Source organism: Colossoma macropomum, unplaced genomic scaffold, assembly GCF_904425465.1.
Source record: "Colossoma macropomum unplaced genomic scaffold, Colossoma_macropomum, whole genome shotgun sequence".
Lineage (NCBI taxonomy): Eukaryota > Metazoa > Chordata > Actinopteri > Characiformes > Serrasalmidae > Colossoma > Colossoma macropomum.
Window position 1 is genome coordinate 41,713,241 of NW_023494793.1, and position 25,611 is coordinate 41,738,851.

The following is a 25,611-nucleotide window of genomic DNA, read 5'->3' on the forward strand; positions in this document are numbered from 1 at the left end:
ACTATGTTGTTGCTTTGGTAGTCCAAGTGGTTGCCAGGGTGTTGCTAGGTGGTTGCTATGGTGTTCCATGTGGTTACCATGGGATTAAATGGTTGCTGTTTTTCCAGGTAGTTAGGCTGTTGCTAGGGTGTTACTATGTGGTTGCTAGGGTATTTTAGGTGGTTCCATGGGTGTTAGGTGGTTGCAGTGGTAATCCAGGTGGTGGCTAGGGTGTTGGTTAGCAAGTTGGTTGCTATGGTATCCAAATGGTTTCTATGGCATCCTAGGTGTTTCCTTGGGTGTTGCTAGGCAGTCGTTAAGGTATTCCATGTGGTTGCCAGGGTGTTGCTAGGTGGTTGCTATGGTATTATAGGTGTTTACCAGGGTGCTCACCTGCGTACTCATCCTCCTCTGTCTCGGAGATAAAAAATGTCTTGTTGGACTCCACTGAGGTCTCTTCTTCTGGAACGTCCTCTCGTCTCTCCTGAATTTCCTGTTTGTCTTCAGCTTGAGTCTCACTTGGACCACCTGCAGATCTGCAAAATAACAAAGCAGGGCTTCTAACGGTGGGATGCTTATGAAATATGCAATATTTCCTTAAAGTGTTAGACCCTTTAAACATGATAAGCATTGATTAAATGCCGTAAACAATTAACCTTACATGTACAAATATGGACTCACTGTTTGGAGGATCCAGACTGAAAGAACATGTGGAACAGGTTCTTCACCAAAGCACTGGACCAGCCTTCTGATTCTGTATCTGCATCCAAAGAGAGAGTTAATTACCATCTTACGGCTCTATTCCAGATGCTTACAGACTATGTAAATAATTAATCTTCTATTCTTTGTATACATTTAATTTAAAAGACGCTGCTATCAAATCAGCATGTTTACATTGGTTGAATGGTACAGATAAGAAGTATACGTTTAAAAAATATGCATAGACAGTCCAGTGCAAAAGTCAAAGACCACCCTTCTTCTATTTAATTTCAACTGGCCATTAAGTAAAAGTAATTCACTTTTCAGCATCAAGAAAAAAGCAGAAAGTATATTTTAACAGAAAATGACACAGAAGCCTCAACAACTAAATCTAATCTCAGCTGTTTCAGTTTTCAGTGTGTCGCTCTTCATCTTTGTTCCAGCTTCCATTCTTTTCAGGAGACTCACTTTCAGGTCCTCAAAGAATCTGTAGACACGCATCCAAAGTTCAGTCTTAGAAGTTGGTTGATCATTTTCTGAAGTAACGCATTCAGTGGTGTTGAGGTCTGGACTCTGGGGTGGTCAGTCCATTGTTCAGCTTCTTTGTTTGATGTGTCCGTCTCCTTTTCTCAGTGAGGTTCTTCTTGATCAGCTACACATCCTTTCAGACCCACAGCACTGAGTCGTCTTCTCACAGTGGAAGGATGGACAGAAACACCTGTGGATGTTTTCAGATCTGAAGCAGCTTGATTTTCTCCTCTCTCTCAGAGATGAAAGCTTTAAGTGCTGTTTATCTGATGGGAGCAGTGCTGGGGTCTACCAGGTCTTCCAGGTGGTTGTTAGGAGTCACATTTTCTCTGTAGATTTCAAAACATTTTTCAACAGTTTTGGATACTCCTGTTTTTCTTTTTTTTCCCCTTGACTTTTCACATCAATATGCAAGTGGATTATCCTGTTTCTAATCTCCTCAGAAACATCTCCTGAAAAATAACTAACTTGTACTTAATGGCTGCTTTGACTGAAAATTAAATTAATGAAGGATGGTCCCTGATTTTTGCACAGAGTAGTATGTGTCTGTTTATATGGCAACCAAAAAGAAGTTCGCACTTACCTTTATGATTCTGTGAACATAAACAGTGTTTTTACAGCACTATTCATGACTGTGATTTTGCTTTATTGAAACACATATATAGACTTGCCACAACACTTGGGTCTAAGCACATAACCAGGTCTGAAGAAGCTGGACAAGCACTGAACAAAGAGAGTAATGAGTTCATGGGTGAGAGAGAAAGAAAGGAGGGGGGTGCACAGACAAAAAGAATGAGAGAGAGAGAGAGAGAGAGAGAGAAGCGGGGAGAAAGAGAGAGCTAGAAAGACCAGCAAGTGAGAGAGTAAGAGAAAGAGCAGTGAAAATAGAGGATAACAGAGAAAGAGACAGAAAAAGAACAGAGAAAGAACAGAAAGAAAGAGAGTGAGTGAGAAAGACAGCAGAGAGTAAGAGAAAGCGCTCTCTTTCTTCAGAGGAGACAGAAATGAGAGAGAGAGAGAATGACAGAGAGAGGAGAGAGAGACTGTGGGCGTCTCCTCTGTCGTTGTGAGGACACTTACATGAGGATGGCTCTGATTGGACCTTTAGTCTCCTGCTCTGGGACTAAAAAAGGAAGTGGGATGAAGAGAATGGAGTTAAACAGGAAGTGTGGATGAACATGACTGAACTTTTGGTTTCCAAAAGCCACTAATGACCTCCCTGTGTGACATGAGTGACTTTCGATCATGAAGACAGTCAGGAACGAACAAGTTTTTGAGTGAAAAGTTGTGTAAATGATAACTGTAGCACATGGAGCATGACATGATGATCCAATACACACCACTGAACCTTCAATGCACTGACATGTGTCTGAGGATGGTCAGATGGTATGATGGTTATGAATGATGGTCTGATAGATTCCACCAATTTCACCTACAAAAGCAACATTTTCTAGGGAAAATATAGATAAAAATAGTTAGTATTGATGCTGATGTAGTATAACTGTGTGTTCTCTTCACTGCCAGAAGAGAATGGAAGCTTGGAAGAGAATGCTAACTGCCCGATTACAGGCTATTATGCTAATGCTAAAGGCCATTATCCCCAATTATTCTCTCTTATGTCATGTTTCAGTACCAGGTTTAACAAAACCTCGTCCACTTGGCCTCACCTTTTCCCCTCAGGTGAATCCCTGATGCCATCTTAAAGGGGAATTTGTTAAATATTCTGCATAAGCAAACGATTAAAATGTAATCAGAGCCGTTCAGAGTGGTTTGGTGTGAAACGCTCTGTTCTAGAGAAACTTACCGAGCCAGAATTGTTCACAGTGGTGGTGATAGGAACCAGACGTCCACCTCTAAAAGCTCCCTCACAGAAAGTTATTATATGAAATGGTTATGAATTCACGGCCTGATGTCTGAAATATTGTTTTACGATAGTATTTAAAAGGTTTTGGTCTAAATGTATTTTTTAAATGCATTCTTGGTGGAGGGACACATGCAGGCAAAATAGTCCAAAATAGTCCAAAATTTTTTCAGATTTTCCACTATTTTACCATCTTCAACATTCCATATATAAACCTTGGATAGTAAATAAAATGTCTATATTTGTGTTGTAGTCATGGCGACCCCTGGTTCCTATCACCACCACTGTAAACAAATCTGAACCATTTCAAACCAAACCACTCTGAATCACTCTGTTTACATCTAGACCACTTAATTATGCAGAAAACTAAACACACAAAAGTTTTACACTACAAAGTTTGCATGGCCAATTAGCCCAGGGTGAGTATGTTCCGATTGAAAAATCTTTTTCTCACTGTTCCCTCCTCCCTTTACTGCGATTGGCAACTTTAATGTAAATGTGAAGCACTTCTAAGTGGTGAATCAAAGTTGCTAAAGGGTATGTTGAAAAATACTGAAGCAGGACCTTTTGTTTCTCAGCCAGACTGTGGAATCAAGAGGATTCAAACCAGTGATGTTCTAACAACAGGGCAAAACTTCAGACCTCCCTGCACCGTTATTTAAGGTTTAAACACAGGGTACCACTTTAAAATAAGACTACCCTTATAAAGCGTTTATGAATGCTTTAAAATGAGTCTGTTAATGGTTATTAGATAGGTCATAAACACTAAGAAATCATTAATACACAGTTATAACACAGTAATACAAAGGGCACAAGTAAGCTGTTACATCTGACGAGTTAAATGCTGACTGATGGAGACAAAGTAAGATCAGTACAACATTAAAATCTGAGGTTTAAAGGTATAAATGAATGAGGGATCACTATTACACTGTTAAAGATAGAGGTCAACTCAACTCAAAATGATATTGTAACTGATTTCATGGCTTTTCTTGAGTTGACTCAACTTGAGGACACCAGTTCACACAACTCAAACTTCTTAGTTGAGTCAAAAGTTCTCTTAATTTTTTAGTTCTGCATCTCAGTGAGGTAAATAAGATGAACTTGTTTTTTATACTCATCTTCCCCACCAGCCAGGACTCTCTCCATCCACAATCCTGCTGGACATTTTTCCTCTTGGGTACACACGTACGGATGGCTATGGCATCACTGAGGCTTAAACCCACAACTTCCTCTTGGGGTGACAGCTTAGTCCACTGGACCACTCAGGAACACACGAAGCAGCTCAGATTTTGTGTCTACAGATGTTTAATACAATTGAGAAAATATCTGTTGTTTTAACGTTAAAGCATGGTGCCGTCTGACGTGGTGCAATGGTCTAATAAATCATCCCAACATCAGGAGGTTGTGAGTTTGAATCCCAGCAATACCACAGCTGTCCATATCCAAAAGCCCAAGAGGAAAATATGCCAGATGGGGCTGTGTGACAGAAGAAGCGCCAGCTAGTGGAGTAAGTAAAAACTGAGTAAAAAAAACTCAAATTCAGTTTTGTTTATGTAACTGAGATGCGGACCTAGAAACAGTAGCTGGGAGACTTTTTGACTCAACTAAGAAGTTTGAGTTGTGTGAACTCTGGTGTCCTCAAGTTGTGTCAACTCAAGAAAAGCCATGTAATCAGTTACGATATCATTTTAAGTTGAACTGACTTCTCATTTTTTACAGTGTAGGCAAACAACAGGTCACTGCTGCCCTTTTTATGTATGTGCTGTAACTGCTTATTAATGATTTTAAGGTCTTTATGACTTCATTAATTACAGATAATAAGCTCAAATTAAACCGTTCATGAACCTTTATAAGGGTAGTTCTTTTAAACTGGTACCAAACATACTTGATCAAGCTCATCGACTGATTATTAAGCCTGTCATGAGTTGGATCAGGCAGGCAGAGGCAGAACAGGAGCAGGATTAGGAAACCCTGCTTTAGACAGTTGTGTTACTTTTGTAAAACCAAACTCATTCAAGACTTATATTACAGCTGCAATCAATGATATGATAATGAACCACGGCTTAGAATTTTCGATCTGAATGTTTTATTTATTTGTGCTGTTTGTCAACGATGGAGGTAGAAAAGCTCTTTCAGAAACTGAGATATCAGAGTTTTTGTATGGAACGAATTTAAGTGTGAACAAAAACGGCTTCACATATCCACGATTGCAGCTTCACTCCAGGTCTCAGAGTTTGGGTTCTCAGGATGAGCGTCAGGTTAGAGATAAGGGATGGTAACAAGGAAGGTTCGATGATGTCTGGGGAAATCGGAGGGATGGAACGACTGACGGTTGTAATAGAAGTGAAGTGGAACCAGGGAAGGAATGCGGTATGTGCTCTGTCAAGTCCACGTGGGTGATCCTGAGACTGAGGCACTTCTGAGAGGAATATTCTCCAGGGATAAATGAGTGATTTCCCTGCTCTGAAATGTGAGTTATTTACTTTGTCCTGTGTGGACTCTCCTACCTGGAGCTGAGGCGACCAGTGGTTTGTCTTTAGGGCTTTCTGCTGCAGGAGGTGGTGCAGAATACAGCTGCGCTTTGCACTTGGCACTGCCCACCTCATTCAGCAACTAAAACACAGACAGACTGAAATCATACCTACACTGTAAAAAAGGTTTATCTGTTTATCATAAAAAATGGCTAAACTGATTTATATTATAAAAATTATAAATATTATAAAAAACAAAAATTAATACATTAATTAATAAAAACAGTTCAGCCGGTAGTTACCACATGAAGTTTTTTTAGACCACATTTGTGCTGGGTCAATTTTATGTAAAGAGGTACAAAAACATAAGTAATTACAGGAGATTCTGATTTTAGTTCAGTATGAATCAGTGTTTACAGTCTGACAGTAATAATTGTGGAGTGATTTTAATCCAGTATGAATCTGCAGTGTGTAGTTTTACAGTCTGACAGTAATAATTGTGGAGTGATTTTAATCCAGTATGAATCTGCAGTGTGTAGTTTTACAGTCTGGCAGTAATAATTGTGGAGTGATTTTAATCCAGTATGAATCTGCAGTGTGTGTAGTTTTACAGTCTGACAGTAATAATTGTGGAGTGATTTTAATCCAGTATGAATCTGCAGTGTGTAGTTTTACAGTCAGATGGTAATAATTGTGGAGTGATTTTAATCCAGTGTGAATCTGCAGTGTGTGTAGTTTTACAGTCTGACAGTAATAATTGTGGAGCGATTTTAATCCAGTATGAATCTGCAGTGTGTGTAGTTTTACAGTCTGACAGTAATAATTGTGGAGCGATTTTAATCCAGTATGAATCTGCAGCGTGTGTAGTTTTACAGACCTTTCAAAACCATGCTTTCTGTGAGAATTTGGGAAAATGACACAGATTATTACAGATTATTTATCATTTGTCCCATACCTCACACTCATATTGCCCCAGGTCTGCCTCCTTCGCCTTCTTTATAATTATTTTGAGGACCCCTGTCTGCATATCAGTGTGAATTTCATATTTCTTGGTATTCCCCAGCTGTTTGTTGTCCTTAAACCACCTATACAATAAATAAAATTAAAAAAAAAAGATAAATAAATAAAATAAAGTATTAAACCACTGACATGCATGTTTAATCTGACTGTACTTCTATGGGTAATCAGCTTTACCTCACAGTGGGCACAGGAATGCATCCAGTTGAACATTGGAACTGCACATCTCTGCCTTTCACCAGCAGAGTGTTCTGAAGTTTGGTAGTAAAACTTGGAGGCACTGTAAAAGACAATCAGATATGGACTTAAACAAGATCAGGCTTCTATCTTGCTTTGTTTTGTATTGTTTGTGTGTATGTTTTGATGTTTCCCTGCTGACGGAGGAGTATCCACCGAGATAGCAGCCAAGAGTGATTTTCCACCCATGGCTCAGAGGTTCCTTGGGCTGGCCATTTGGGTAACGCTACATCACAGATATGATGCAGCCTGGACCGGCCGCTCGAGTGACACTGTATTGCGGCTACGAGGCTGCCTGGACCGGGACCTGAACGACGCTACATTGCTATGTTGCTGCTTGGGCCGACTGCTTGGATAACGCAGCACTGCAGCTATGGGGCTACCTGGACTGGTAGTGTTCAGCTGTGTGAGCAGTGCTACAGCAAGGCTAGGAGGTCTCTCGAGCCTGCCGCCTAAGCGACGCTACATCGCAGCTACGTGGCTGCTTGGGTGACGCTGCACTGCAGCTATGAGGCTGCCTGGACTGGACTGGTGGTGTTTAGCTGTAGGAAAATGCTACCCCTTCATGGCAGACATGCTGCTTTTTTCACTGTACCTTTAAGACTAAGCTTTTCCCACTGCACCTTTAAGACTAATGTAAATAAGCTCTGTTCTGATTGGCTGCCCTGTGTTGTGCCTCATTCAAAAAGCTGTCCAGGCTGAAACACTCCTTATAGCTTCCGCATGAACGGGCAGAGCTAAAGTGCTATAGGCTAAATAAGCAGATAGATGTAAATGGTTTGGTTTTCCATGACGTCACAAAAAACTTAATTCAAAATGGGCTGTTTTTACAGTTTAGCTTCTCTATATGGACTGTACTGATACAGGAGTATGTTTGAAATTTCAACAATGTTTACATACTACATTTAACTCTTATTTTAAAAAAGCGAGGAAATTTGGTTCTCCATTATACGGGTTCTTTAAGCTAGCTTGCTAACTTGCATTTAGTTCTACTGTTAATGTAAATAGACAATGCACTCCAAGTGTGGAAGCCTATGGTTACTAATTTTGCAATATATTTTACTTTAAAGCATGCTTGTCATAAATCATCCACTTAAAAACATTTATAAAATTCTGAAAACTGGAAATGCTTCGGATGAACTTCATGAGACCATTGCTTTAACTGTGTTTAGTAACTTTCCAACTTACCAACAACAGTGATCTTGGCCAGAGTGCTAGCGTTACCCATAGGGCTAGCTGCATAACACATGTACTGACCAGTGTCTTCCCCCGTCACGGAAGCCAGAACCAAATAGCAGGCACCTGAGTGTCCCTCTGAGATGATATGATGCTGGTCATCTTTCACAACAACACCATCTGCAAAAGCAAAAAGCATTTAAAACTGTGTGCTGGTCCATTAAATGCCCTGAACATTACAAAGTATGTTTACCTTTGTACCAAGTTACTGCTGGTTTTGGGGTTCCAGTGACTTTGCAGGCCAGTTTTACAGTTTGTCCAATTTTAGCTGTGGATTCATTTAGAATCAGCTCAAAACACGGCGAACCTAACGACACATAAAAGGAGATATTTTCTGAATTAGCAACCTGTCAATAAAACAAAGTCCATATTTTTTTCTTAGAAATTAATTAATTCTAGGAATTAATCAGGCAACAGACTCTAGGTAAATATTTTGGATAACATGATGGTAAGTTCCAAGGCATGCTAGCTAAATTACACTGAAATGCACAACAGTTTCTAGGTAATAATTCAGTTTGTATGGGGTACAAACTTCACAGTACTGTGTGATATTTTGGGTAAAAAATACCAGGTAGTTATATAATGTAAAAAGAAGTACAAAGAGTATCATATGGATCCCTCTACCAAACTGATTCAAAGTCAGAGTTGAAATCACATTTCAGATTTTAACTGATTTGGACTTTAGACTAAAATCATTTTGCTTTGAGTGACTCTAAACTTTAATTATGTTTATTTTATTAAAACAAATGATTGAATATTCCATTTTGTCACCAACAGAACAATTATAACTCTACCCAAACTTTACCAAATGTTTCGGTAGTGACAGTTTCAGTAGTGACAGTTTTAGCTCATTTTGAGCTCAAAAACACAGCTGGTACATGACCAGCGAACACAGCTTTGAACAGCTGTTCACACATAAAATCATCATATTTCTCATTAAAACACAGAATATGACAGTTCTTAAAGTCTGATTTTCAGACTTTGGGACACATTTATTTCAAAACAATGGGATCTAACTGCTCACCATGTGGCCATGAGGGACATAAACTAAAAACTAAACTAAAACTCTCTTTGTGTTTCAGTAGTGACAATTTTACATTTTTAAGATTTTTTATTCTTCTTTTATTTAAAAAATAAACTTATGATAAATTTATCTCAATTCTTTAAAATAACATTGGCACAATAAACTTTTTGACTTATTTACATCTTTATGTATTTAGCTTATTACTATCTCTACTGATACTCTGGGTTTAAACAGATCATGACACAATCCTTGTAAATATCTAAGGTCTGAACACCTTATTGTGTTTTTAAATTGTTCTTTCACTGTGGGACCGCAGTTTGAACTAATTCATTGGAACGGTCCATAAACTAAACTGAATGTGGGCTGAAAGAGAAAGCAGTGATCTTACTGTGTTTATCCTGGCTTCTCACTGTTTACTTCAGAAAACTATCTTTGTATTTTGTGCGGTCATTTTACACCACATGAGTACCAGATACCTGGAGGTGTTTCTTTCCTGATTTACTTGATTTACTTTTCTGGTTAAACCCTGTGACATTACGGTGAAACTTGGTGTGAACATGTTTATAATTATGAGATATTTCACTATGTCCTTTATCAGTTAAATAGCTAGAACCTGTTTCATTTCAGTGTAATTTAGTGAAACTGTCTTGGAACTTGCCATCGTGTTATAATTATAATAATCTAGAACTTCGGAGTTCTAGATTATTATACCTGGTTAATAGGGGACTGTAAAAGAAAGCTTTAAAAAGCCAAGTATGTTAGCTGACACCTTTACGAACATCTGCCCACAGCGCCTGCATGTTTTGCAGATGTGAAGTATAACTCACTCCATAGTGGAATTCTGCTGCGCTGCTGGAGGTCCCGGAGGTCTTTGAGCCAGGACAGACGGGTGAGCATAGTGCGCGCCTGAAGAGTGATCTTTCTGACTGTACCGCGATGTTCATGCCACAGACCCCAGCATCTGTCGTCCCCTTCCACTGTGTCCTTCAGATCAATGTCATTTAGCTGTAAGCAGATGAAAACCAATGTCAATCATAAAAACTATATTCAGTCATATTTAGTCATTGAACTGATGCCCAAAGCAGTATTTCGACGCTGTCCGAAAAAAAACTTATCTCCATTTTTGACAATTTTTATTTTTCTGCATCATTTGAATGCAAAGGCTGTCCTCGACATTATGTGAAATTTCCAATATATGCTCCAGAATTACTTGGAATATTTTTTTTTACATAAACCTACATTAAAAGTTAAGAACGTTTTTGCCTTGTCTTTGTAAAATTTCTTGCTTTTCTTACAGTCACATCTGACCAAAGCAGACCTGGAGAAACTCATTATTTCTAGCAGGATTGATCACTGTAATGGTCACCTAACTGGACTCCCAAAAAATAAAGGTTCAATAAAAACAGCTTCAGCTGATTCAGAATGTAGCTGCCAGAGTCTCCCTAGGAGTAAAAAAGGAACACATTGGCCCCCCCATTCTTAAATCCTTACACTGGCTACCAGACTGTTACAGAATAGACTATAAGATACTATTACTGGTCTATAAATCGCTCAATGGTGCAGAAACAGCGTATTTATCTGATCTGCTGCAGCGATACGAGCCCAGCAGAACTCTTTTTTGTTTTTAATTTCTATTCTCATTTACTTTACTAAATGCGTATTTTCTGATTGTTTTTCTCATTAGTAAGTGCCTTGCTCAACGACACACTGGCAGCAACCACCAGCTCTCCTTTAGTTATTTGGCTGCTACTGAGTGATTGCAGACATAGCACCAGTTAAAACGTATGTCTAGATGGGTTTTCTAAGGTGGCATGAGATCTTAAGGGCTGACCTCTTTAGAGTCTAGATTAAATACACTTTAAATGGAATAGGGGGCTTCAACAGCACCCAGCCTTTCTGAACTATGATGATCTAATAAGCAACCTTCATCTTGTTCTTGAATACGTAAACTTCGGAATGAGTGTTCAAGTCTCTCTTCAGCTTGCAGAATATGACACAGTCCTTAAAGAGGAAGACGTGACGATGGTGACCTCTCAGTGAGATTTTGGTCCCAGGTGCTTCTTCCCATACGATAAAAGAACCCTGGGATGGAAACAGCAAAGAGATAATGGAGGTTAATCAGAGCAAAATCAAGTGTGATTACATCAACAAGCCTTACAGCAACAATCCAGGGCAACAAATGGGCAGTTCTGCTTACACTGAAGGATGGACTGGCTCAGAACGGGGTGTGACAATATATTTTAAAACACATTTATTTTAAAATGTATGGGGAAATATTATACATAGAAATGTACTATACAAAAATAAAAATAAGTAAATACATTAATCAAACACATTTGAAAATGTATGAAAATAGACAAAATACTATATAATGCACTTTACTGTTTGGATACCATTCATTTAATGAAATGAATTTATATTCCAGTATCTTAAATGTTAGCAGTTGAACCTTTAACATGACAAAAGCAAGCGCTGTAGGTATTGTTGCTCTGTGAAAATGCAGTTATGATTTGGTTTATTTGAAATACATTTGGTCTGAGTGCCTAACCGCATATGTACATGGGTTAGTTATATCTGTAATCTTTGTTAAAACTAAAACCCCATTTCCAAAAAAGTTGGGATGCTGTGCAGATTGTAAACAAAATTTGAATGCAATGATATGCAAATCATGTTTTTAAAGGAAAATATTACATAGACAACATATTAAATGTTGAAACTGAGAATTTTTTTGTTTTTTGAAAAATAAATGCCCATTTTGAATTTGATGCCAACAAGAAGTTCCAACAAAGTTGGGATGGGGGCCTGTTTACCACTGTGTTTCGTCACCTTTTAATACCACTCTGTAAGTGTTTGGGAACGGAGGAGACACTGCTGTAGATTTGAAAGTGATATAGGATTTCAGCTGCTCATCAGTTCAGGCTCTCCTTTGTTGTACTTTTCATTTCATAATGCGCCAAATGTTATCAGTGGGTGACAGATCTGGGCTGTAGGCAGGTCAGTTTAGCACCCACACTCTTTTAATACGGAGCCATGCTGATTGATTCGTTGGACCACAGGACACTTTTCCACTTCACCTCAGTCCATTTTAAATGAGCTTGGGCCCAGAGAAGGTAGCAGCATTTGTGGATGCAGTGATGAACTGTTTTCACAGACAGTGGTTTTCAGAAGTGTTTCTGAGCCCATGCAGTGATTTCCACTACAGAATCATGTCTGTTTTTAATGCAGTGCCGCCTGAGGGACCAAAGATCACAGCCAGCAAATACTGGTTTTTAGCCTTGTCCCTTACATACAGAGATTTCTCCAGATTCTCTGAATCTTTTAATGTTATTATGTATTGTAGATGATGAAAAACAAAAGTTCTTTGCTATTTTATGTTAGGAAACGTTATTCTTGAATTGTTGCACTATTTGATCGTGCAGTCTTTCACAGAGTGGTGAACCCCTCCTCATCTTTACTTCTGAAAGACTCAGAGGACTCAGCCTCTCTGAGATGCTCTTTTTATACCCAATCATGTTACTGACCTGTTTCCAATTAACCACCAGGTGTTTTTTTAGCATTACACAACTTTACCAGCCTTTTGTTGCCTCGTCCCAACTCTTTTTGGAATCAAATTTAAAATGGGCATATATTTTTCAAAAAGCAATAAATTTGATATGTTGTCTTTGTACTATTTTCAATTAAATATAGAGTTTAAATGATTTGCACATCATTGCATTTTGTTTCTATTTACATTTTTCACAGCGTCCCAACTTATTTGGAAATGGGGTACAAAAATACATCTAAAAAATATCTTTCATATGGGCACTCAATGCACATGACCTAATTATGTTAATGACATTAACATACATCCTGATTTGGATTTACATTCAATTTACATTCTGTATTGGGGTTCGAGTCTGCAGATCTGACTTTTTTCTGTTTGTTTCAATATCAAAAAGTGACAAAAAACAGCAAAAATGTAAAGGATGCAAAACAAAATAAAATATCTCCTCTTCCACTTACAAACACAAATGTTCTGTGGACTGAAAATTAGAATCTGCACTTTTCACACAATTTCTCCACTTCTTTATATAAAATAAAAGTATGCTTTTGTGATCATCAGTGATAACTGTAAAAGCTGCAATCAGTGATTCGTGAATGCACATCACACAACCACAACAGCCCATATTTAAGTGCCTCAGAGCGAGAAAACTAAGATCAGGTATCATCAGCCAATGCATTCATATTTAATGCTGTATAAAAGGCATGAACTGCTCCCAGATCAGCATTTGTGGAAGGCCAGAATACACAAACAAATCCCCAAATGTGACTGATGGGCTACCTGTCGAATTGGCTCTCCAAGTCCTTTAAGAGGTGCTGGGTAGTTCTCAATCAGGGACACATGCTGCAGGTTCTCTGCACGCCAAGGCAAGCTGGACACCATGGAAAAGGCATCCTCTAGTAAACAACAGCTCTGCCCACTCTTTGCTTTATTCCTTATCAACTCCTGCAAACAAAAACCAAGACTTGTCCAAGGCACATTTCAGAAATGTGATGACTGAAAAGAGTCAATAGAGCACAATTTACTCTATGAATAAGCCTGAATCAAGTAATAATCACAGTGACACCTTGAGGAGAGTCTTGTATGTCTGAATCCTCTCCAGCGGTCTCTGTAAGTAGGTGCTGACACTGAAGGTTTGAGTATCCGAATGTGCGAATGCAGTGTTGGCGAATTGCTGGAACAAAACAGTTGGAGAGTGAAGTCGACTGCAGAATGTACGTATTGATTAGAGATGCAAATGACTGACCAATTCTCTGTTAATCAACAAATAATCGATTGCTCAGCCAATGCTATTGTTTAAAAAAAAATACACTTTATTGGTAACACTTTGTGTTGCATTACACAGACATAACGATGCCATAAACATGTCATGGCAGGTGTCATATGCTTTCATAAGTTGTCATGACAAGTTGTGCCCTGCAATTTTACCATTGTCATTAATTGTCAAGACAGATGCCATAATGCAGTAGTTTTCAAACCAGTCCTCAGGGACCCCCAGATGGTCCACATTTTTGCTCCATCTCTATGTGTTGCAGGTTAGGTTAGAGCAAAATCCGGGCTGTGTAGTGCAGGGTTTTTCAACCACTTGGCCATGGACCAGAAATGGGCCTCAACACACCCTTTGGTGGTCCTCGGGCCAATACTGAGGGTGTGCCAGTGTAGAGAGCCACTTTGACGTAAAAATCAGAGAAAAAATAAGTAACTCAACAATAAAAATTGCCTGTTCTCCCCGTTTCCGCGTGGGTTTCCTCCGGGTGCTCCAGTTTCCTCACACAGTCCAAAGACATGCAGTCACGCTAACTGGACATGCTAAATTGCCCCTAGGTGTGAGTGTGTGTGTGAATGCATATGTCTGTGTGTCTGCCCTGCGATGGACTGGCGTCCTGTCCAGGGTGTATCCTGCCTTCCACCAAATGACTGCTGGGATAGGCTCCAGCTCTGCCCGTGACCCGGAAGGATAAGCGGCTTAGAAGATGTTGAGAATTTCCCAAAATAAAATTTTTAGCCAAAAAAATTATTTTCTGTTCCTGTGGGCCTTCAGGCTTTCTAGTGATAAATAAGTGGGCCTTGAGGTCGAAAAGGTGGAGAACCTCTGGTCTAGGGGTCCCTGAGAACCGGTTAAAGAACCACTGCCACAATGTTTGATGTCATGTTGGCTAATTAGAGTCACACAGCACAAATTAACATATGACATATGATGTCAGTAAACAAATAATCAATCCATCAATTAATCAATCTTATTTTAAACTCAGAGTACATTGAGGGAGACCCTCATTTACAGTGTAGCTGAGCCAATACAGAGATCAGGGATTGAGAAGTTAAACAGTAAAAACATAACAAATGCAAAAAATAATAATAATAATACTCAAATAGTAAATAAAAAAATAAATCAATAAACCATTCAAATTACAACAATATAGTAACTCAATAAGATAAAATAAGGATAAATAAAAAATATAATTCGTGAAATAAATAAAAAAATAAATGATGTAAAACATTAGATTGGCAGTATTAAAATATATAAGAACAGACTAATAAAAATGAAATAAGAACTAAAAAAAACCTAAAATCACTATAAAAGTTAACTAAAATCAAGTAAAACAGTTGCAGGCTGATTGGAGGGGGTTAGAGACTAAAAGTTGAAAATCACTGACTTGATGGTCGGTTATCGGTCAGAATTTGCCAAAATGTGCATCTCAAGTTTTAATTCCCTTCTGGTCACATTAGAGAAATAATTGGTGGTGTTATTTACAACAGCACACACTTACCTTAAAGAAATGCTGCGTGTTTTTGTCTGATATGCAGGCCTCGGCTTGGGACTGGCCTAAAATGTACTGAAGATGCATCTCAAAGTCTGGCGCGTAATGCACAAAGCACTGGGCCACATCATCGTCTGTGGTGCACTGGCCTAGCTTTGGTAAAATACAGCTGAAATATACAGTATTATTTCAACACACAAAGAATGTCCTGAAATTCCTTTGAGAAAACAATAATTATACACTGTATGTCCAAAAGTATCCAGACGGCCTTTCTAATGAGTGAATGAAGCTACTTTAAGGTGAACCGTTGCTGATACAGGTGTTCAATTGCACACACACACACACACATTGTATAACCTCCACAGAAAAGCATTAACGACAGAATGAGATGCTCTGGAGCCAGATATGCGACTAAGGTCACTATGTCCAGTGCCAAGTGTTGGCTATAAAGCCCCCAGCACTGGGCTGTGGAGCAGTAGAACTATATTCTCTGCACTGATGGTGCTCCATCCAATGCCATGGGGTTGTGTTTGAGAGTTGGAGTTGTGTTTGTGATCCCAAACTAATGAAGTGTTCATGATCATGTGGCAACTGGGAACTTTCTGAACTCCAAGTGTGAAAAATCCTTTTGAAAATCTTTTCAACTCACAAGTCTGCCTCGGAAAGGCATGGTTTAAACGTTGGAAAATTCTGAGCTTGTGGCTGAATGCAATCAAATCCTCAAAGCAATGTTCCAGCATCTAGCTCTTTTACTGCCCTGTTGTGGCTGGAGTTGCAGACCTGCTAATTCACCCTTTAACCTTGAAGATGGCCGAGCAGACTGCTGGTCACCATAGCAACACAGACAACAATCTCACCTAGCTAGTAGCTAATGAGAAGGTATAGAGAAAGATTTAAGACAAACATCGATAATTTGGAGACAAATAGACTATTTGTGTTTATAATCACTCCGGCTGATTTCCTGATATGTTTAATCTGCAGCGAGAAACTGTCAAACACCAAGTCGTGAAGCTGAAGTCAGTTTCTCGTTCAAATTTTCTCGTTCCACCTTAAGTGGTGCAGCAGTTACATTCTCGCACCTTAGGTGCCATTTAAGGTGGAACAGAGAAATTTGAACAAGAAGCTGGCGAATGGGAAGCGACTTCAGCCTCGTAAAAAATCAAATGTTGAGAGACATTTTACAAGAAACTATTCTACTTTCGAAGAAAAGTTTCCTGCTGGAGATGCGAGAAAAGCGCCTATAGCTGAGCTAAAGCTTAAAGCCGGGCAAAGTAAGTCTGCGTTTTCGTTTACATATTTTTAGCCTATTTTAGTACATCAGCACATACTGAGACATACTTAGAGCCAAGATGGTAAAATGGACATAAAATGTTGTTGCTCCAAAGACGGCTTGATTTTTGTTGAATGGACAAAATGGCTCTTCTTAACATTCGAGTTGTGACCCCTAATGTAGTGTAAAGCCTTCCCAGAAGAGTAGAGGCTGTTACTGCAGCAAAGGAGGAACAAACTCCCTATTAATACCCTTCATTTCAGACGGTGGGTGAGCTGGATCTCTAGAAACTTTTGGACACACAGTGTGTTTTCCAGGGGGTATATTTACCATTCATGGAAGCTTGCAATGTCCCTTATGTTGCGGAATATGCCCTCTTTCTGGCTGAGAATGGTGAGTGGCACCTGAGTGTTGGTCTCTATGTACTGTAAATGGTTCTCCACAAAGAAGTTCATTTCTCTCACAAATTCATTCTCACCATCAAGCAGACCCTTGATCAGCTGACTGAAAAGAATAAAGACAAAGTGACACATCTCTACATTTACTTTAAAAATAAGATAAGATACTCACGACCTGCTTTCTAGTTAATTTATGTCAAACAGATGACTCAAACTCACCGTAAAGTCACTCTATATTCCTCCTTAGGTGGTGTTCTTCTACCTTTATTGCAAATATCTTTTGTCTCTTGGTCTTGGGCCAGCAAAAACAGCTCCTTTGACAGGGCCATTCAAAGAATTGGTCAGGAGACATGTCATTGAATTTATAAGCATTTAAACTATTCATGTCATGACAATGCTAACCTTTGTCTTCTTCTCGAGGTATGCTGGGGACAGCCATCCTTGGCGGGATGGTGTGGTTTTGGTTGGTTTAGTACGAACCAGCCACTTAACTGGATGTACAGAATCAAGCACCTCCACAAAACTGACCCTCCTTGAGAATAAATGTTTCCTTATTACCTCCAGTGGGGTGGCAGTCTGCTTTGGCTACATAGATATCAAACGTCTAAAGAAAAAAATTACATAGAGGTGAAAATCAATACAAAACGTCTCACATGAAATACTGGATACACTACAGTCCTCTGAAGTTGTGTGTCATTCTGTTTCATGCCCAAATTGGAAACTAAGATTTCTCTATCAGAAAAATTAATGCCATTTTCGAAAGTCGCTGCCTTGTGGTCAACAAAGATGTTCCAAACCTGATATGCTTTGTCCTGTGTACATATTTTTCCCCCATTGTCACTGGATCCTCTGAATTGCAAGGTTGTTTAGCAGTCAAAACATGAGAAAATATTAGATACATACAACAAACAAACACTTCTCTGCAATGAAATGATGTTGCACGAAAGTAAGTCTACCAAGAAACTTTCACTGTTTTATACCAACACCAGCTACTCAGACTGTAGGTGTAACATCTGGCCTTCTGCTAGGCTGCCTCCAACCACTGGGAGGAGTCAGAGAACCGGGACGAGCTGATTGAGGCTGATCAGGTGCAGCTGTGTACGCTTTACATAAGGAGAGCTCTCCCACAGCTCACCGCTCAGTCTTGAGTTCAGGCTGACGTGTGCATGTCTCTCTGCTGAGCTGGTAAACAGTATTCTCCAGGGTCTAGAATTTTTGTTAAACTCTGGGTTCTCTCCCAGCTTTTCCTTGTGTAAGTATACAAAAAAGAAAAAAATGTTTGTGTCTTTTTCTGTTAGCTACTTTCCTCCTTAGTTGTCATAAACTCTTTGGTTTAAAGATGCTGCTCTGGCGTTTCTTTTGTTCTGCCTTAGGATGCCTACACACCAGACCAGAGGTCTCTAATAGGCAGACCGCAGTCCGAGTCCGGACCCAGATGCTGTCCTATGCGGACCTGTAATTTCAAAGGCGTGGTCCTATTTTAATCTGCATAACTTTTCTAGCCTTTACGGTAGATTTAGCGGCCTGGAAGACTCACAGACCAATCACGTGTTGTAAAAATCACATGTGACGCTACTCAGCCAATCAGATCTGTGCATTATGATGAGCACTGAGACTCAAATGAGTGATGCGCACACAGGGGAGGGGCGAGGTGAGAAACAGCAGTCAGAGAAGAAAGTGAGTCAGAGGGAAGTTATTTCACATGACGTGATCTAAAAAGAGAAAACTGACAATAAATATTATTGAAATATGACTGAACTGTACTTTATTTGATTTGATATTCAGTTCTTGACTAATAAGATGTTGATAACTACTAGGCTACTACAGTAAACAGTATATGGCTCTGAATCATAATGCAAGTTTGACATTATGATGTTCTGGACCTTTGCTTGAGGATATTTTCTCTAACTGGACCTTACAGAATTTTAATTAAATACCCCTGATCTTGACAACGCAAGGACAGAGCGGTAGACGCATTTGCATGCAGATCTTGTCTGTCTAGAAGGCGTGTACACGGCTGAAGCTGGGCGGAGTTCGAAATCCAGCGGGAAACAAAACATATGGACCAGAAACAAAAAAATATGGGCCTTTGAAAGAAAACTTGGGCGATGGCCATGTACAGTGACAAGCAGACAACAGCCACGAAGACAAAGACACAGCGTTGCTACTGTCCTCCATCTTGGATTCTTCTGCTTGCATGTTTTTAGTGGTTGACGTGCCTCCACGTCAGAATCCGTTGCAGCAAAAGTTGAAAAGGTTTGAACTTTTTCGACGCCTGACGAAGCGTCTTTTCACTGCAAACAAGCACGTTTCTAGTCCGACAGAGCTGATGCAGCGTCCTAACTGAAGTACAATGGAGGACTCCGTTTCTGACACTGCATCAGCTTCTAATGTGTAGGAAACTCTTAGCCTTTTCCCTTTTGTTTATCAACTCTTCCGCAAGGTTTTTCCATAGCATTGCCATGGTAGCTTAGTGGTAATGCACTCTCCCCCCATGTCATAAGGTTGTGAGTGAGAGTCCCCCCTCCCCCTTCTTGAGTCTCTACTGATCTGCACTTAAATCCATCTCTGTGCCTGGTCAGTGGCTTATCCCATAGCTCACCGGGTTTCTAACATGGGATAAGCCAGTCACTACGTTACACTAAGCTACTACTGACAAAATAACTTAAGTACCACATTCAGCAAAGCTTGTTGGTTTGTGTGAGGTATGTTGTTGAGGTCAGTGAGATGACTCTTGAAATCACAGAGAAATCAGCTTACAGTTCCTGAAGCAGGCATGACGTTGACCACAGAATGACAATGTGACTTCTGAGGTCTATTACCTCTGCTCTGTCTTCATCCCCGTCTGACTCTGATAGTGATTCTGCATTGGCTGAGGACTTGTGGGTATGTGGGTATTTGGGAGATGGTGTTCTGCTTACTGACTCACTGCCTGTAAAAAAAGAAAAATCTTCACTTAACTGGGAAAAATTGCATCAACAGGGCACTCACAATCACAATATCCAAATAAAGGCTTTCTCTACGCTGTCGCAATCCACTTTCTTCTGTGTTAAGTTCAAAAGAACAGTTTCCACCAACTGCTAAAGCTGCATGCTATAGTTTCATGCAATATCTGTAAATTAGCACTTCTTTAACTCTTTCCTGCATAACGTTGCCATACGGCAGCAACTATTTTCCTTTATTTTTTTCTCTGAATACAAAAGTTTTTCCTTTTCTTTGGAAACCTCGAGGCTTTATGTATTGATCATAGATCTTTCTGTCTTTCTGTTGTTCTTTTTTCAACTATAAATCACGCAGATGATGCCTGTCTTCTGAAGCTTTGAAATGCTTGTATAATTCAATATTTATACACAAAAGCTTCAAGATGTAAACTGAAACACAATCTGTGAGAGGTTTTTCTAAATAAAACCAGCTTAAACACCATAGGTTTAATATTAAACAACAGTAAATAATTGTTGCCATATGGCAACAGCATGCAGCAATAGAACTGCATCTTAAATACATACAATGGGAGTAACTGAATACACTGCCATTGGGCACTGCCATTTTCTACACTCTTCTATAGTCCTAAAACACTTATTAATATTTATGTATATTGATGCAGTAACAGAGTTAAAATAAGAAAATTATGAAGTTTAAGTTTTAAACACACATCTGTCAAAGATGCTGACCTTTAACTTTCAACTGTACAGTGGCTTTTTGTGGCTCAGGACTGATGGTCCTTTGCTCTTCTGAACTTTGGGAAAACTGAGTTTGGACTTTTATCTTTTCCACTTCATTTTCCCTGTGAAATTGCACAATAAACATCACATCAGATCATTTATATATACGTTTGCCAAATAAGAAAAAACTGAAGATGCAAAATCAAGAGGGTTAGTTAGTTCTTACCTGGAGACGTAGCCTGTCTCCACATCAGGAGCAGTGTCGTAATCTGATGGACAGGACACTGAAAAACGACAACACAAAGTAAAAGGAAAAGAAACTTCAGCTCCACATTTAAAAATCAAGGTGTCAGAAAGGGCTCTATGAACACTGCCCTACACACCTAAAAAGATGGTTTTTCAAGAAACTGGTTCTATATAGAACCATAATACATAAAAAAACATTCGCATGATTAAAGACTTCTTCAGATTGATGGAGAATGTGTTTTATATGGTTCTACACAGAACCTTTTTGAAAAAGGGTTCTATATAACACCAAAAGTGTTCTTCTGTCATTGCAGGGTTGGCATCATAACAATAGAAGATCCCTTTTCAGTGCTGTATAGAACCCTTTTCCAAAAAGGTTCAAAATAGAACCATTTACAACACATTCTCCATCAGTCAGAAGAACCCTTTAATGATGCAAAGAACCCTTTAATCATGCCAAGGGTTCTTTGAGTGAACCATTAGTAGAACCATTTTCTTTAATAAAGAACCCTTGAGGAGACCACCATTTTTAAGTGTGTAGAGGAACCATTTTTGGTTCCCTAAAATCAACTTTTAATTGATTATTTGGTGGGTTCTTTAGAGAACTATTTTTGTAAATGATATGTGTTGAGGGTGAAAAGCTTTCTAAAGTTTACAGAACATCCACATAATATAGCGGTTCTAGGTGGGACCCTCAAACTGGTATAGAATCTTTTCATTATGTGAAAGTTTTTTAAACATTTAAAACATTTAAAAAATCTTCTTTCAAACATGGTTCTTTAGGGAACCAAAAGTGGTGCCTCTATGGCATCACTCAGAGAACCGTTAAATCTTTAAAAGGTTCTTCCCACTCACAAATCTCTTTTTAAACATGGTTCCTTAGGGAACCAAAAGTGGTTCCTGAATGGCATCACTCAGAAAACGCTGTAAACCTTTAAAAGGTTCTTCCCACTCACAAATCTCTTTTTAAACATCGTTCTTTAGGGAACCAAAAGATGTTCTTCCATGTCATCACTCACCCTTTGTGGCACCTCCTTCTTAAGCGTGCACTTCAGTAACAATCTGTATAATTTTTATACAAAATTTGATATGAAGCGATTAGTTATTCATGCCAACATACCAGAACTGACTGAAATCAGACTTTGCCTTTTCTCCTGAAACTTGCTGTTGGCATCATCTGCAGGCAGGTCATAGGCGTCTCTCAGTGACTCCTCCTTAGTTTTAGAGGTCTGCACAGCTTCCTTTGCCAACATAGGTTCTTTTGCTGGTCTATGTGGAGTTTGGTTTACAGGCTTCTTGGTATGACCCACAGTCACATTCCCATTGTAACTAACTGTCCCAAACTTGTTGCCAACTTCACAAGTATAGATCCCTGCGTCTTCGGGAACTACATTAGTTACGACCAGCATGCACCTACCATCCTCACTGTGGCTGATCTTTGTCCATTTCCCTGACTTCAAGTCTACACCGTCCTTCAGCCAGCGCACTGTGCTGGCCTTTCCCTCAACAATACACTCCAGACGAACTGTGTCTCTGGGCTCCACGTTCTGGTTCTTGAACACCTCCTTAAAGACAGGTCGCATGTCCTTTCGAGCTTTGAAACCCTTGAAGGCGGCTTGGATCTTAATGGCAGCCTCTAACATCTCTGACTCGTCCTCAGCACTTATTTCTATACCAGAAGTATCCTGAGCAGGCTGTTCTGCTAGGGTTGCCTGAGGAGGGGTGGTGCACTTCGCTGATTCTGTAGCTGCATCTGCCTGATTGACCTGTTTCGTAGCTTTCTGGTCTTTAATGTCCACACTTGCACCCTCAGTTTTGACCTCCACTGGTATCCTCTCCTGAGGTTGAGTCATTGATAGCTCTGGGACCTTTTTCATTTTAAAGACTTGATTCCTGTTTTTCTGCTCTGTGACACTAACATCTATCACCTGTGGTAGGTTCGGTTCAGGGGTTTGTTTGATTTCTGACACTTTCTCAATAATTGTATCTTGCTTTTTACTTCTCTGGTCTGTAATATTCCCACTTGTTGCTTTCTCCTCAACATGCTTTAGCAGTTTTTCCTCAGGTTCAATGGAAGTTGGAGCAATTTTGGGTTCTTGATGCTCTTCATTAAGGACAACTGGTTTATTATCGGTTGCATTTTCTTTCATTTCTGACGTTTTTTCAACGAGACCCAGTTGTTCGCCCCATAATCTGTCTCTGGAAGACGTATCCACAGATGGCTCTGTGGTCACAACCTGTTTATCTGACCTTTCTGACATTTTCTCTTGCTTTTTATGTCTTTGGTCTATAATATTCCCTCTTGTTGCTTTCTCCTTGACATGCTTGAGCTGTTTCTCCTCAGGTTCAGTGGAGGATGGAGCAATTTTGGGTTCTGGATGCTCTTCATTAAGGACAACTGGTTTTGTGTCTTTAACTTTTTTACTTGGTAATGCTTCTTTTGCATCTTCTTTCATTTCTATTGTGTTTTCACAGAGACCCAGCTGTTCGCCCCATAATCTGTCTCTAGAAGACGTATCCACAGATGGCTCTGTGGTCACAACCTGTTTATCTGACATTTTCTCTGGCTTTCTATCTCTCTGGTCTATAATATTCCTGTTTGTTGCTTTCTTCTCAACATGCTTTGGCAGTTTCTCCAATGGAGGTTCAATGGAGCATGGAGCAATTTTGGGTTCTGCATGCTTTTCATTATGTACAGTCGGTTTCTTGTCTTGTACCCTTTGCCTTAGTGCTGTTTCCTTTGTGTCATCTTTCTCCTCTGTTCTGTTTTCAATAAGATCCAGCTGTTCACCCTGTATCCTGTCTCTGGAGGACGTTTCCACAGATGGCTCTGAGGTCAAAACCTTTTTTAATGACATTTCTGATACGTTCTCAACAATGACATGTTGCTTTTTACTTCTCTGATCCACTTTCTCCTGAACATGTTTTGGCAGTTTCTTCTCAGGTTCACCAGAGAATGGAACCTTTTTAGGTTCTGGATGTGTTTCATTAGGGACAACTGATTTCTCATCTTTCAGGTTTTGGCTTAGTAATGCTTCCTTCACATTAAGTATCTCTTCTCTTTTCTCCTCTCTGAGATCAAGGTGTTCATTCTCTGATGTATCTCTGAAAGTTGTTTCCACAGATGGCTTCTTGACCACAACCTGTTTCTTTGGCTCCAGAATACTGTGTTGCCCTTGTGGGTCAACACTTGGTTGGGTAAACCTTCCTTTGCTGCGAGGAGGGGCCTGAGGTGTGCTTTTGCCCTGCATCTCATGTTTTCGTTCTGTTGTATCTTTGCATGGAGCTTTCATTTGTACTTGCTCTGTCTTCTCTTGGATTTGTTTGGCAGAAATCTCTGCAGCATTTACAACAAAAATCTCCTGTTCCTTGTCACTCTGCTCTGCAGGAACATAGTCCACAGGAGAAGATATCTCAGACACTTCTTCCAAGTAAGTGGACTTGGTGACATCAGGTGTCACTTTGGGTTTTCCATCCTCCTTTATCTTTCGTCTTGCTGAAGTTTTCTTCTGGATGTCTTGCTCCTCTGGTTTTCACACCAAAATTCACATGGTCATCCTCCGTTTGCCCTGAGACAACATCCACAGATTGCTGCTTTTGTTCAAGAACACTGTGTTGTCCATCCAGAATAGAACCTTCTTGGAAAGTCCTACCCTTTGAGCGTGGTGGTACCTGAGGGTTGCTCTTAGGTTCAGTTGAAATCTCTGAAAGGCATTAACAGAGTTAAATTAAGAATTTGATGACGTAAGACCATCTTAAAAAGACAACATATATGCTGAATCCTAATTCAGGGGCTGCATACTTCGGAGGCTGCAATTGAAAGTAGACTGCGTCACAGCAGTGCAACTAGGCAGTCCCATTTCAAAGGCTCCTTCATATGCAGCCAAAAAATGGGTGGGTCCTTCGCCAGCCAACATATCCCAAGTTTCACTGCGTGCCAGTGAAGATTCGAGAACATGGCGGCATCAGCGAACGGCGGCTGAGGAGACACTTTTAAATATAAGCATTGGGTTTAAACTGAGTCGAATAGCTAAAGATGCAAATATTTAAAAAAGCCAATGTGGTCTAATGCAAAACTTATGCTAGCATTTCATTTTATTTTAGGGATCAAGGCGCAGACAGAGAGAAGCATCTCCAGCTCTAATAAATGAAAAAAATAAAAAACCAAAATCCAAATTTATGGCTTGATCATTAAAAAACTTTAAAAGAACTTGACAGGAGCGGCGTTTTGTGATGCAGCGGTAAGGGTGGGAACAGTGGTGCTGTGACGCACACAGAAAATCCGCCGTAGAGCAGACCGTCTCATTTCGGTTCAGCCTTTGCGGGTCTACGCAGGACATGCCTTCGTAGATTACGTCCTTTGAAGGATGCAGCTCCTGAATTGGGACACAGCTATAGATGATGTACCTTTTACAACAACAGAAGCTGTTGTCTCTACGTTCCCAGCACTGCACTTGTAGACACCACTATCCTGGCTCTTCAAATCATGGATTTTAAGTTGTAGCTCACAGCCATTCTGCTTAATCTCATACTTATTTCCATGCTTTAGCAGCACCGCTCCCTTTTTCCACTGTACTGTAACTGCAGGTTTAGAAAGCTCACAGCACAGCAAGACAGTCTCACCTTCTACCCCCTCTTGACTTTCAAGCTCCTTGCAGAAAAACAAAGGGTGTTCTGGAGAGG

At 39.8% G+C, this 25,611-nt stretch overlaps 1 protein-coding gene across 1 annotated transcript in view; it reads right to left on the reverse strand.

The window, feature by feature from the left end:
- obscna (obscurin, cytoskeletal calmodulin and titin-interacting RhoGEF a) overlaps nucleotides 1-25,611 on the reverse strand; it is a 100,331-nt gene that overhangs the window by 27,540 nt on the left and 47,180 nt on the right. The window contains 23 exon segments of the mRNA XM_036579774.1: nucleotides 373-515; nucleotides 661-739; nucleotides 5,575-5,680; nucleotides 6,494-6,623; nucleotides 6,733-6,835; nucleotides 7,981-8,148; nucleotides 8,222-8,335; nucleotides 9,880-10,057; nucleotides 10,976-11,134; nucleotides 13,374-13,538; nucleotides 13,660-13,767; nucleotides 15,362-15,521; nucleotides 16,953-17,126; nucleotides 17,240-17,334; nucleotides 17,423-17,542; nucleotides 17,544-17,624; nucleotides 19,843-19,952; nucleotides 20,692-20,804; nucleotides 20,909-20,966; nucleotides 22,049-23,178; nucleotides 23,485-24,310; nucleotides 24,390-24,632; nucleotides 25,336-25,602. Of these exon segments, the coding sequence (XP_036435667.1) occupies nucleotides 373-515; nucleotides 661-739; nucleotides 5,575-5,680; nucleotides 6,494-6,623; nucleotides 6,733-6,835; nucleotides 7,981-8,148; nucleotides 8,222-8,335; nucleotides 9,880-10,057; nucleotides 10,976-11,134; nucleotides 13,374-13,538; nucleotides 13,660-13,767; nucleotides 15,362-15,521; nucleotides 16,953-17,126; nucleotides 17,240-17,334; nucleotides 17,423-17,542; nucleotides 17,544-17,624; nucleotides 19,843-19,952; nucleotides 20,692-20,804; nucleotides 20,909-20,966; nucleotides 22,049-23,178; nucleotides 23,485-24,310; nucleotides 24,390-24,632; nucleotides 25,336-25,602 (4,830 nt within the window).